Source organism: Pelophylax lessonae (assembly GCF_965119305.1).
Source record: "Pelophylax lessonae genome assembly, chromosome: 13".
Classification (NCBI taxonomy): domain Eukaryota; kingdom Metazoa; phylum Chordata; class Amphibia; order Anura; family Ranidae; genus Pelophylax; species Pelophylax lessonae.
In genome coordinates, this window is record NC_138780.1 from 133,830,771 (window position 1) to 133,845,326 (window position 14,556).

A 14,556-nucleotide genomic window follows, 5' to 3' on the forward strand; every position below is an offset into this window, starting at 1 on the left:
ACTCCATTACCCCTACAGGTCTCTTAAGTTTAGATACAAATTTACAGAGATGACCAAAAAAGGGAAACACAATCAGGAAAAAATATAGTTTGTATATTATGAGGCTCTGTTCCTCTCTCTAAGCAGAGCAGTGGCCCACAAGTCCCATTATGTGAAATACAGCTCTAATTTATCATGTACTCTATTTTAAAAACACCTACTCTGTGAATGTCTACTTTAAGCCAACTGTTTTGGTCTTAAATCAATCAGAAAGTAAAGTCTCTAATATCAAGATTTTCTTTTCACAGCATCTTCTGGCCAAGTTTGACACCTTCCAGCACCAGATGGAATCAGCTGGTCAGAGGGTGTCTGGCTGCCAGCAACTTGCCAACAGTCTGCTTGACCAAGGACATTCAGAATCAATGCAAATTGTGCAAAAGCAGAAAGAACTACGGTACGTCCTAATCCTATTTCTTATATAGTATTAGTCTCTGTTTCAGTATGCTGATGATAGTTATTTATAGCTGTGTTAAAGCCATGGTATTTGATTTGTGTTGTGCTGCAATAAGCATGGGGTTGAATCATATGGTGCCCATTTTACTTGGATTTTTATGTCACCTATCTGTTTTTTTTTTTGGGGTGCTTTAACAATATAATTCTTCTATGTAATACCCATGCCTGTATTAACCATGGGGTAAAAATGGCATTTGCCATGGGTTCACCAAGGTGTTTACATTGTTTATTTTATTGTTCATTTTATCTTTGTGTTCTATGATGATATGCGACAATAGGAAAACCTTTCTGATTTCAGAATCAATACTAAGTTTATGTTGTGTAAAACATTTTTAAAAGTCTTACAGCTCAACTCTCCTATACAAGATAAATGTAACTTCAGGAAAGTAGCTTATATACAATTAATATATCATTTATAATTCTATGCAGCCAGGTTTGTAATCCATCCACCCCTGCCAGGTGCTTAAAGTGTACCCTAAGCCAAAAGGTTTACTTTTTCTCTCTCCATATGTCCTGATGACCACTGATGACTCACTAAAAGTAAGGGAAAACCCCAAATTTTAAACTTGTCACTGAAACAGGAACGGCTTGTTTACATTTGCATTTTCTGTGGCATGGAGGTAGGTGACAGGCATTCAGGAGGCAATACTGCTGTCTCTTCCATGCTTGTTTTCTTTTTTCTTTTTGACAGCTACATGGGTTTTTTAATTGTAATGTGTTTGGCTTGTGGTTGCAGTGTGGCATTCAGCAGAGGTACTGCCCATCACATGCATTTGGGGGCATAATTTTTAGCCTTTGGCGTGGCTGCTGCATGTATGTGCCCCTGTACGGCTGTCTTTGCAGCTTAAGGGTGGGGGGTGTTAAAAGCACATCTTAACCGCCTATTTTCATTGCCCCCAACTGCAAAGTGTAAACAGGCCTAAAAGATGGAAATCTTCCAATTGGGATACTTGTTCTAAGGAGGGGTTTCTCGTCACTTTGTAGAGGTTATCTATCACTTCCCGTTTTGTGTACAGGACAGGAAGTGAGGAAAAATCTCCCCAATGGGTCATAGATTTTTTTTTTTTAAAAAGGAGCTGGCAGGTATTTCTTGCATTCCTTACACTATCCACAATGCAAAAAAAAAAAAAAAAAAGTTTTGGCTTAAGATATCTACCTCCACTGCAGCAGCACAGCATGATTAAGATTCAATCCCCAGCCTGCTGACTGGATAGTAAAGGAATAAGAGCAGTAAGAATCCAAGGAATGCAGAAGGGGAATAAATAATTTTACTGAATTTTAAGGGAGCACAGGAAGATAAATGTGCCTGAAGACCCAAAGAGTGGGACTGCACTACCATGCTTTGCCAAACAGCCAACTAGCACTTAAAGGGTTAGTTAGACCTTTACCAAAAAATGCCTATGCATATAGGGGTGTCTGTAGCTAAACTGTAGACAAACTGTGCAGCTTTGACCAAAATTGAACAATGCTCTTGTGTGTGGGCTATTTATAAACGGTATCAGGACAATATCCCCCCGGACAATATCCCACCAGACATTATCCCCCGGGACAATATCCCCCCGGAAAACATCCCCCTGGACATAATCCCCCCAGGACAACATCCCCCGGATAATATCCCCCCCCCGGGACAAAATCTCCCGGGCAATATCCCCCGGGACAATATCCCCCCGGAAAACATCCCCCTGGACATAGGGTTAGGGTTAGAGGGGGGATATTGTCCGGGGGGATATTGTCCAGGGAGGATATTGTCCGGGGGGATAATGTCCGGGGGATATTGTCCGGGGGGATATTGTCCTAGAATCCGGTATAAAACAGTACCTCAGGAAGCCTGACTGAAATATTCCTAGAGATCGCATCATCCCATCCTGCCTTGTTGCTAGGATGTTGCTAAGACATTCCAAGCTGTTACTTCAAACCTTCTCACATGTGCTTTCTCTTGCTGATACAGTAGCTCTGAGCTCAGTGTTTGAGAGCTCGCTTTTGTGATGTTGGATGTTAACAATAACAGTTGGGCATGTCTTAGTAACAAGGCAGGACAGGATGATGTGATTTCTGGGAGTATTTCAGTCAGGCTTCATGAGGGACATAAATGGCCCACATCTATATCAAGAGCATTATTCAATTTTGGTCAAAGCTGCACAGTTTGTTTTTATCTACAGACGCCCCTTATCTGCATAAGCAGCTTTTTTTTGTAAAAGTGAAGCATGCTTTTCAGCCACAGCTCTTGACCCTTGCACTTCCTTAACCTAATCCCTAACACTGTGTTAACTCCTTCTGCAGCGTACATGTCTTGTCCCGTGCCAAAACCATAGGCATTGAATTCTTACAACTCTGCATTGAAAACCATCAGTGCCAAGATACACTATATTACCAAGAAGTATTGGGACCCCTGCCTTTACACGCACATAAACTTTAATGGCATCCCAGTCTTAGTCTGTAGGGTTTAACATTGAGTTGGCCCACCCTTTGCAGCTATAAAAGCGTAAACTCTTCTGGGAAGGCTGTCCCCAAGGTTTAGGAGTGTGTCTATGGGAATGTTTGACCATTCTCCCATAAGCAAATTTTTTAGGTCAGGCACCGATGGGGACGAGAAGACCTTGTTTGCAGTCTCGGCTCTAATCCATCCCAAAGGTGTTTTATTGGGTTGAGGTCAGGACTCTGCAGGTCAGCCAAGTTCCTCCACCCAAAACTTGCTCATTCATGTCTTTATGGACCTTGCTTTGTGCACTGGTCCAAATCATTTGGTGGAAAGGGGCTTATGGTGTGGGGTTGTTTTTCAGGGGTTGGGCTTGGCCCCTTAGTTCCAGTTAAGGTAACACAGTACTACACAGTAGTTGGTAATAAAGTTGGGAGGATCTCAGATAATTAGATACAATTCCAAGGTGGGTGGCTGATGTCGCCTTAGTTTCAGTGAAGGGAACTCCTAAGGTGTCAGCATACCAAGACATTTTGGACAATTTCCTGCTTCCAACTTTGTGGGAACAGTTTGGTAATGGCCCCCTCCTGTTCCAACATGACTGCGCACCAGTGCACAAAGCAAGGTCCATAAAGACAAGGATGAGCAGGTTTGGTGGTGGATGGACTTGACTGGCCTGCACAGAGTCCTGACCTCATCCCGATATACCACCTTTGGGATGAATTAGAGCAGAAACTGTGAGCAAGGCCTTCTCGTCCACATCAGTGCCTGACCTAATAAATGCGCTTCTGGAATATTGGTCAAACATTCCCATAGACACACTCATAAACCTTGTGGACAGCCTTCCCAGAAGAGTTGAAGCTGTTATAGCTGCAAAGGGTGGGCCAACTCAATATTGAACCCTACGGACTAAGACTGGGATGCCATTAAAGTTCATGTGTGTGTAAAGGCAGGCGTCCCAATACTTTTGGTTAATATAGTGTATCAGTTCTAAAAGCAACTGATTCTTTTGGCATGAAATGAACAATCGTTAATTGACATTTTCAGGCACAGTTTTAAACTTGATCCATCTGTGACTAGTTATATTCAGAACCATCTTTTATGGGTGTACAATGATGTGTGGTTTTTATATAAGACCCCGCGGTGGGTCCTGTACATCTGTCTTCATCTGGAATTGATATGACTTTATTTTAATCCTGTGACACAGTTAGGTTTCTGTTTATAAAGAATCAGGAGACACATTTGCCCTTGTTCAATATTCAGTGGTCACAGGACAGCTGCTCTCGGTTTAGCATGTCACACAGTAGGTGAGTCCAGATCTGCAGTTAATCTCTACAGCTCCTGTATTTTTTCAGGCACCTTTGAAATCTCAGGTGAAGAGTCAGGGAATGTTGGCCAAGGAGAAGCCGGGATTAGCTGTGTATCCCTTGGTGCGCTGTCTTTCCAAGATTAAATGATGGTGGCAATTGTAGCTTCTTCCGCCTTCCGTCTTTAATTAGACGAGTTATTCCAAGCATGCAGATAGACCGGATAAAATTCTGCAGCTGCAAAGTATGAATTGGACAAGTCTAGTCAGAACTCTGTAACTGCCTTTGTGAAGACCAGAGTTTTCTTAGATTTTTTTTTTTTTTTTTTGACAATGCTGATGGATTGTTTTGACATTAAAAATACTGCGGATAATCACAAAATAGGAAAATACTTTTACTGTGGAAAAATTCTCAACATTTATACATGCTTTGATACTCAATTACAAATATCCACTTTAGCTCTGGACGATTGATTTACCCCCCTTCCCGATGAGGCCATTTTTTGCGATACGGCACTGCATTTTTTTTTTTGCAATAATACGTGCGGCCCTGTACCCAAATAAATGTGTCTATTTCCCTCCACAAATAGAGCTTTTTTTGGTGACATTTGATCACCTCTACGTTTTTTTTTTGGTGCTATAAACAAAAAAAGAATGACAATTTTTAAAAAATATATATATATTTTGTTATTTTCTGCTATAAAACATATCCAATAAACAAATGTAAAACATCAAATGTCTTCATCAGATTAGGCAAATGTTTTAAAAAAATATATATATATTTTGCTAAAAAATACATATTTTTGTTAAAAAAATCCCAATAAACATATGTTGATTGGTTTGCACAAAAGTTATTACGTCTACAAACTATGGGAAATGGATGCATGGATTTTTTTTATTTATTTTTTTTTCTACTAGTAATGGCAGCGATCAGCAACTTATAGTGGGACTGCGACATTGTGGCGGACAAATCGGACACCCGTGACACTTTTGACACTTTTTTGGAAACCAGTGACACTAATACAGTGATCAGTGCTTAAAATACATGACTCTGTCACTGTACTAATGACCCTGGCTGGGAAGGGGTTAACATCAGCAGTGATCAAAGGGTTAACTGTGTGCCTAAAATGTGCTTGGTTACTGTGGCGCAGGTGCTTATGATATGGGAAAGCAGAGATCCGTATTCCTGTTGTGCAGAAACACAGGTTCACTACCTTCCCTACAGACAGAACGGCAATCTACCTTGACAGACCACAGTTCTGCTTGTTTCCTGAACAATCATCGGGTCCCGGCAGACATCGAGTTTTGCGCAAAACTTGTGCGCCCCAGGCCTGGAAGTGCTGGACCATATACTAAGTACGTGATTCAGTGCAGGACAGGATATGGTCAGCAAGCCGTTAAATAACCAGACCTATATTTGGTAAAAAGAAATCCCCCCAAAAAAAAAACATATATTGATTGGTTTGCATAAAAGTTATAGCGTCTACAAACAATGGGATTTTTTATGGAATTTTTATTTATTTATTTTTGTCTACTAGTAATGGAGGCGATCAGTGACTTATAGTGGGACTGTGATATTGCAGCGGACAAATTGGACACTAACTGACAGTTAGTGGGGACCAGTGACACTAATACAGTGATCAGTGCTAAAAATATGCACTGTCACTGTACTAATGACCCTGGCTGGGAAGGGGTTTACATCAGGGGCAATCAAAGGGTTAACTGTGTGCCTAGCTGGCATTTTACTGTAGTGGAGGAGGTGCTTTTACTAGAGGAAGGCATAGATTTGTGTTCCTGCTTCGCAGGAACACAGAATCAATGCCTTCCCTACTGACAGAACAACCATCTGCCTTGTTTACATAGGCAGATCGTCGTTCTGCCTGTGTATTGAACGATCAGCAGGTGCTGGCGGACATTGGGCCACTGGACCCACTGATCAGCTCCCGCTTTGTAGAATCACAGCAGGAGGGAGCCGATGGACTCGCGCCCGATACCTGGAAGCGCAGGATCACACACACACACACACACACATATATATATATATATATATATATATATATATATATATATATATACGTGATCCTGCACAGCGCAGCAGCCCTGTAGCAAAAAAACTGCTATAGGGTGGTCGGCTAGTGGATATAAAAATATTCTTTGCATTAAAAGATTTGTTTTTTTTATTTTGTTACATTAAGTATCGATAAAAGCATTGTCTAAATAAGTGACTTGCAAATTATTGTACTGATTTGTGTAATAAGGTTCTCTTAAGACTATACCAATTTAATATTAAAATCAAATCTGAAATGTTATTCTTCTGCATGCTAAGCTCAGTGATACCCTGTAGATGTCACTGTTGCTGCCCACTGAGAATAGCAACGCATAAGAAAGACTAATGGGCCATACACACTATACAATTGTCTTTAGATTTTTTCCTTTAGATTTACCAAAACCATATAATATGAGGTCATATCTAAACACTTTCAATTTGTATGCAATTAGGCAGACCCTTGCACTACATAGTTGAAGGTAAATCTAAAGGGAATCTAACAACAAAAATTGTATAGTGTGTATCCAGTTTAAGGGGCTTATATATAGTAAAATTTCTTGTTGCTGATAGCAACCAATCAACTTACAATTGTCATCTCTGTAGTGGAGAAATAAAAATGGAATAAAGTTTCTGACTGGTTGCTATGGGTAACATGTAATGTCATCTGTCACTTGCTCCTACACGTCCCCTGTTCTGTTAAACCAAAAGATGGCAACCTTAGCAACACAGCACAACCCTGTCTGCCATGGCAGTAGACCTAAACGTTTTCTTTACTGTAGTTTAAAGTTATTCTGTAATGTGGAAAGAATGCTAGAAAACAAAACAAAAGCAGAGCACATCTAAGGCTCTATTCACACTGCGATTTGTCATGCGATTGTGGACATCAAAGTCACATGACAAGTCGCAGCCCATTCTTTTTAATGGCACCCATTCAAATCAATGCGACTTAAAGTCACAGAGATTTTGAAAAGATGCCTGCACTACTTTGGTGCCACTTTTGATGCAACTTAGATCCATTGAGTGTAAAGGCGGGTCAAAGTTGCCCTGAAAGGTGTATCAAAGTTGCCTTGGAAATCGTGTGACTTTGGAAATTCACTAATATGAATGGAGCCTAAGGGTATCAGCAGATGAACAGATAAATTGGAATCAATGTATGCAGCTCACCTTGTCGAGTGGCCCAGAAAAACAATTGTGTCCCATGGCAGGAATCCACCAGAAAATATACTAGAGGACCTCAAAAAACATTAAAAAAATGGGTGTACAACACTCAACACAAATACTGCTGTATATTAGGAGTAAAAACATGAATCACCATAACATTAGACAAAAAAAGTTGTAAATTTATGAAAATCAATAAAAGAATCAAAAATAGGAAAAAAAAATGTATTTCTGAGCATGCATTGTTCCCTCTTCAGGGATGCATTGTTACCTTTTCAGGGATGCATTGTTCCCTCTTCAGGGATGCATTGTTCCCTCTTCAGGGAGCAATGCATGCTTCAAAATGTGTTTCAAGTCTGTGGCTGAAAAGTATTGAAGCCAGACACTTCCAGTGAAGTTACATTTTCAAAAGAGGCACAGCAATGGCAGCCCCCAGGCCTTTATGCTGGATGTCTAAGCTCCCCCTTATTATTATGGTGAATTGAAATTTAAATGAGAAACCTATGGCGGAAGGCAGAAGGTTTTATACCCTAATGCATTGTCTGCAGTAAGGTAAAAAAAATATTTACCTGAGTCCAATCTTGATCCAGCGTTGTGCCTGAGAAGATCGGTTCTCTCTGCTCTATCTTTCCTCACTGGACATGGAGGAAGGAGCGGGAGCCATTGCCTCCTGCTGCTCCTTTCAATCACTGCTTGTGAGGAGAGAGCAGGGGGACAGGGGTGCAATGCACACACACAGAGTGGCTCAGGGTCGAGCCTGCATGAGTGCCCCCATAGCAAGCAGCTTGGGATGTGGAAGGAGCCAGGAGCACCATTGAGGGATCCGAGAAGAGGAGTAGACCATTTTTGTTATTAAGAAAAAAAAAAAAATGACTTTTACAATAACTTTAAGGCTGCAAGCACACTAAGCTAAAAAAAAAAAAAAAAAAAAAGGATTATAATAGATGCTGGACAAAAAACAATGGTAAAAGCTTTTTGTAGTATCGTATTAGCAGTGTTTTATGAGCTTTTAACAGCGTTCAGGAGCGTTAGTGTTTTATTAGCATTTTTGCAGCAAAAGAAAAAATAAGCTCAAAAATGCTATTAGTAGCGTTAGTAGCGTTTCTGCTGGGGAAAAATAAATTTTTCTGCTCCTAGATGCTGAAGCTCAAAAAACCCTAATAGCCAATAAGTAGTGTGCACGGACACATAGGATTATGCGCAAATGTGCATGGAGCCTAAGGCAGGCCATACGCGAACGATGCGAATTTCGATAGAAAATACAAATCGAAAGTGAAATTGTTTGTTTTTCGTATCGTTAGTGTGGTATGTGCGAAACACGATTTTTATACGACAGCCGAAATTGACTGATCCAACATGTTGGGTTTTTTTGCGAAAATTGGCCAAATTTCATATCATTATTGGGGGGAGTTGTATGATTTGACCTAACAAAACACAACAGCGCATGATTCCCGAAAAGTTCGAACCGGAAGGAAACGATAACGCAATAAACAACAACACACGAACTATTTAGTCTACAACATATAATGATAATACTGCAGGAAATACTATAGGGTACAGCAAAGTCTGCTGAGGTGCCAACATGTCTGCAGGAAAAGTGGAATAAACACAAATGTATGTGCATGTATAATGGGCCTTTTACACGATTTTCAAATCTCATTGATGGTACACTCGCATGCTGTACGTGAGCGCCACTTTCGTTTATCGATCGACAAATGGTTCGAAAATTTGCATCGTGTATGGCCTGCCTAAGTCTTCTAACTAGATCTTGTGCTTGTTCCAGCCTGTAACTGGATAGTGAAGAAACAGTACACTAATGAGCTCCTTTCCATCATTCTGCTCTCTCCTCCTATCAGCATGTTGTTTTTTTTTAGTATGAGGGAATGGCAGCACAACTGATTGGCTCTTCGTCTTTTTCTTCTCTCAAACTCTCAAATTCAACTGCTTACGTGAAAAAAATACACTCAATGGTGTAGTAATAGAGAGATTGATTAAATTGTATCTTTTATATCTGCTTGGAATTGAGCTTGAGCTTCGAGGAATGAAATCTTGACTCAAAAAACACCATGTGCTCGGGTTGCATTACACATAATACACTTTTGCATAGGTAACAGATCACTGAGAAAGTGGCCTAAGTTACAAATCTTTGCATTATTATGAATTCTCAATAGATTTTGCTAAGATATTAAAAGAAAATGTAAGATTAGAGTCTGTTTATAATAAATTCATCAGTTTTCAGAAGAAAAGTGCTAATTGTGTTTGCAGGTTTTCCAGGCAGATAACACTGCAGTTTTTACACCTTTGTAATGTGTTAACTAATTTCCTCCATTTTTAGAGCCTCATGGGAAGATCTTCAGCAGCTCACCAAAGAGAGAGGAAGACGCCTTAGGGATGCTGAAGCTATTCATAAATGTTTCTGGGATCTAAAAGAAGCCCTCACTCAAATTGAGGTAAAGGATTTCACTCCTGTTTTTAAGGGACCAGTCCACCAAAAAATGATATTCATGTTTTAGGTAGATGATGTTAAGATAAACCACCTGACAATTTCCTTTATTTCTCAGGGACTTTGGTGGTAAGACATCTGTGAATGCTTGAATTACAGGGTCTACACACCTGTTGTGTTCATACTGAGGAGTTGTCATGGTCCCTGTTGGATTTTTTTCATTTAATTTATTATATGGAACCTGAAACAGAAGGTGTGAGAACATCAAAACTTCCAGGCGGACAGGAATTATGCTGAAATAGTCTAAGAGTCTAACTCAGCCCACCAGCCTGCTCTATATTTAAAATAATCATTTTGGACTAAGCTAAACACAGTAGGAGCATATACTTTATGGCCAAAAAGTATGTAGGCACCTCTCCATATTATTGAGTTCAGGCGTTTTCAGTGAAGGGTACTGGTAATGATACAGCATATACATATATTTCAGACACTTCTGTTATGCCAATCTTGTGGCAGCAGTTTTGGAAAGGCCCTTTTCTGTGCTCCAGTGAACAAAGCCAGGTCCATAAAGACGTAGTCTGATGAGTATAGTGTAGAGGAATTTAAATGGTCTGCACAAAGCCCTGTCTCTAATCCTGTGGTACACTTTTAGGAAGAATTAGAATGACAATTGTGATCAGGTCTTCCCCTCCAGCATCAGTACATGATTCTTGCAGAAACATTTCAAATTGTGAAAAGCCACCTTAGAAGAGTGAAAGCTGTTATAACCAAAAACAGGGGGGGGGGGGGGGAAACAATATTATTGCCTTTGACCTTGGAATAGGAAGTCCAACAAACTCATATAGATGTGATAGTCAGGTGTCCACGACCTTTTGACCATGCAATGTAGGACCTAATGTTTAAAGAAGAAATGTAGCCAAAGCTTTTTTGGCTATACTTCTCCTTTGGATTACAGGAGTGCACTTAGTTCTACACTCTTGTGATCTGCTTTCAGCAGACAGAAGGCTAAAGTCTGCTGTCGGCTAACTTTACAGAGCCGGTCCAGGCTCTGGAAAAATCCCAACCATATGGTCAAGATTCATCCAGAAGCCTAGATCGGCAACTGGCTCAGCCTCTCAACAATCCACCGAGAGTCATAGCCAGCCCCATCTGTCCCCTGCACAGCCCAGTGTTCCAGTGAGCAGAGAGTCGGAAATTTACAGTCTTGTTTTTTTGCTCAGAGCAGCGGGAGAGAATTGAACGATCAGCAGTGTTTGATCGCTCAGTTCTCACTGCAGAGTCGGCTGGGGACAGATGCAGCATCGGATCAATGCTGCTTCCACCTAGGTGAGTATAAATGTTCTTTTTTTTTTATAGAAAGCCATACTTCTCTTTTAAAAGCCAGAGTAAAGAAAATGGAGCCATAATAGAAAGTCTAAGTACATCAAACAATCAGATTCATTATTTATTTTTCCCTAAGACTGTCAAATATAGTCTGACTGCTTTTCAATAGCCATCACCTTTATTGGGGCCCCCTTGTTCAAACATAGGGGCGATGTATGAACATATGTTATCTAATGAAAGAATACTTTATTCTGCTTGGTGAATGAAAACTGTAATAGTCAGGTTCTCGCTCTTGCTGATGAGAAGTAGGGATTATCGAACTTTTCAAAAGTTCGGTTCGGCCAGAACATCCGAACTTCCCAAAAGTGCGGCCCGGATTTCAGAACCCCATTGAAATCAATGGGACCCGAACTTCGGTGATCAAAAAACACCATTTTGAAGCTCTAAAAACCCAATAAATGCCCCTAAAAAGTGCCTAGGGTTCTGGGTCATACCCCAGGGACTAATAATCACACAAAAAAAATTCTTAAAAATTGTCATTTTTGATAGAGAGCCAATTATTGAAAAAATTAAAAAAAAAAAATAATTTCTTTGGATTTAGTATCTGGGGGGGTCTAAAAAGTGTACCTGTGAAATTTCAGCTCTGTAGCATGTCCAGAACCATAAAAAAAGATCATTTGTATTAGGTCACTTATAGAACAGGATAGCGGCTTCTCTCTTTTCACACCTTGCCGGTTTAGTAGCAAGCGTTTTTTTGGGCATTTTTTGGGGTCTTTTGAGGCAGGCAAAACATCTGAACTTTTGTATATGGGTATATATACACACATACTTATATGTATATATACACCTACACATATAGGTGTGATAGTAGCAGAAATATATGCTTTCGCTAATTAAATAATTAACACTAATATGGTTACGCTCCTATAACACCTATACATGCGTAAGTGTAAAATACATATAAGTAGGTGTGTATATATACCACTATACACAAGTTCAGATGTTTTGCCTGCCTCCAAAGAACCCAAAAAAATGCCCAAAAAAACGCTAGCGCCAAAAAAAACGCCCAGATGTGTTGTTGCAGGTATTTTTTGGGGGTTTTTGGAGGCAGGCAAAACATCTGAACTTGTGTATAGTGGTATATATACACACATACTTATATGTATTTTACACTTACACATATATAGGTGTTATAGGAGCGGAGCCATATTAGTGTTAATTATTTCATTAGCGCAAGCATATATTTCTGCTACTATCACACCTATATATGTCTAGGTGTATATATACATATAAGTATGTGTGTATATATACCCGTATACACAAGTTCAGATGTTTTGCCTGCCTCCAAAAACCCCCAAAAAATGCCTGCAACAACACACCTGGGAGTTTTTTTTTGGCGCTAGCGTTGTTTTGGGCATTTTTTTGGGTTCTTTGGAGGCAGGCAAAACATCTGAACTTCATGTCCCTGTATTACAATGCTAGGAATTTGGCGGGGGCTATCTTATATACTGGGGGGCGTATTCACTAATGATTGGCCTAGGGACCCCCTAGTCACTCCAATCACATTCCTAGCATTCTCCTGCCCCCTCAATTGGCTTTTGCTAATGGTTCTGGTCCAATCATGGGCTTTTAAAGCCCATTTCCTGTCCCATTGCATTTTGGTCAGTTCTGGTTGCCGAATTCCGAACTTTTTCAGCAAAAAGTTCTAAATTCGGCCGAACCTCGAACAGTCAATGTTCGGGTCGAACCGATGGTTGACCCGAACCGTTCGATCATCCCTAATAAGAAGGGCTTGGTGAGATAGGTTAATCTCCATATTATAGTAAACTGTATAGTTATCACACAGTGGGCAGACAGAAAGCACAGAAAGGTAGAAAAATAGCTTGTTTTGCTTATAGCAACTGGCCAGGCTAGCTTTTGCTTTGTAACCTTCAGTGTAAAAAAGCAAGCTAAACACGTTTTAAATGTTCTGATCAGTGCCATATCATTTCTTTCCTTTTAGTATTTGTAAGTTATCTCAAATATATAATGTGTGCTCATGGGATAAGTAGTTATATGTGCATTTCTTTTCCCCTAACTGCCTGGCAGGAAAAATCCAAAAGCATTCCTGATGACATTGCCAAAGACGTTAGCGGAGTGCAGTCCCAGCTGCGTAAACACAAGGCCCTGGAACATGAGTTGTCTGGGAATGAGCAGCAGGTAAGAGATTCATTACTGTGCATGTCTAGGGAACATACATGGTTATCATACCAGCCCTGGCCTCTTTACACACAGCTCTGCCTACTCTCGTATGCCTGATGTGCTACAGCTGTCTCTGATGGTCAAGCCAGTCTGCTGACATTTCAACAGGGGGCATAGATCATGTGATAATTGCGCTTAACATGCAGGATAATGGAGAAGGGTTGGCTGCCTGGAGGTTAAATGTGCTGACTGATTAAGCATAGAACCATGAAACTTGCTGGAGACGCCAGGCTTGAATTTCTCTGTCAGCTCCTTGTGTTATTGAACAGTTTCAAGTTGTCACCTCTTGTCCTGGGCACCAGATTGTAAGTTCAGAGGAAAAGTGTGCCTTAGAAATTCCATGTATCACGTCAATGAAAATTGTTTGTGTTATATGTACGGGTTAAATGGAGTGTGTATTTAGATGAGTCCTATAGCCAGTAAACCATAGACCTTATTGATTAAAAAAGTCTGACCAGAGTATTGGTTTAGTTTTTTAGGTGAACAATAAAGGAAAGTTAACATCCATATACAGTTCAGTTTTTAAACCAATTGGAAATATTTATTGATGAGCCAAACATACCTGGGTTCGGTTCGAGGCAGGTTTGCCAAACTGCTAAAATTTGGGTTTAGGTCAATGGGAACTGAATGTTCGAAACAGTAATGGCTATTTGCTAGACAAGGGATTGTCAAATAAATGGCATGGGAGCTGGGCACTGCCCTAAGGAACATTTACCAAGACATTTTTTTTTTTAAATCCTATTTGGAGGGTGGGGGGGCAGTGGTTTTTAGTAATAGTGAAAATTAAAAATGCAAAATTCCAATAAATAACATGCCTAGGAGATGCCCTGACCCTGCAATCTGTGTTATATATACACTCAATGCAAGTAAAAAAAATTGAAGTGCATGCACCCCCTCACCCCCCAACTTCACACCATGTCCTGGTCTGGTATGAATTTTATAGTGGACCCCACGCGAAAAGAAAAAAAAGAAGGCATGAGGTCTACCTAAATTCTATACCAGACGATTCAGGTCTGGTGTGGATTTTAAAGGGGAACTCTGCGCAAACAAGAAAACGGCCCCCCCAAAAATTTCAGCTACCAAAGTCGGGGATAAACATGCACCCCCCCCACCTCCTGAACCATACCAGG

The 14,556-nt window shown here is 40.3% G+C and overlaps 1 protein-coding gene across 1 annotated transcript in view; it reads left to right on the forward strand.

Moving 5' to 3' along the window:
- The window catches only part of SPTBN5 (spectrin beta, non-erythrocytic 5), a gene marked incomplete at its 5' end in the record, with an annotated part of 344,281 nt that overhangs the window by 109,258 nt on the left and 220,467 nt on the right, over positions 1-14,556 (forward strand). The window contains 3 exons of the mRNA XM_082275221.1: positions 288-433; positions 9,755-9,869; positions 13,274-13,384. Of these exons, the coding sequence (XP_082131347.1) occupies positions 288-433; positions 9,755-9,869; positions 13,274-13,384 (372 nt within the window). The remainder of the gene's footprint in view (positions 1-287; positions 434-9,754; positions 9,870-13,273; positions 13,385-14,556) is intronic.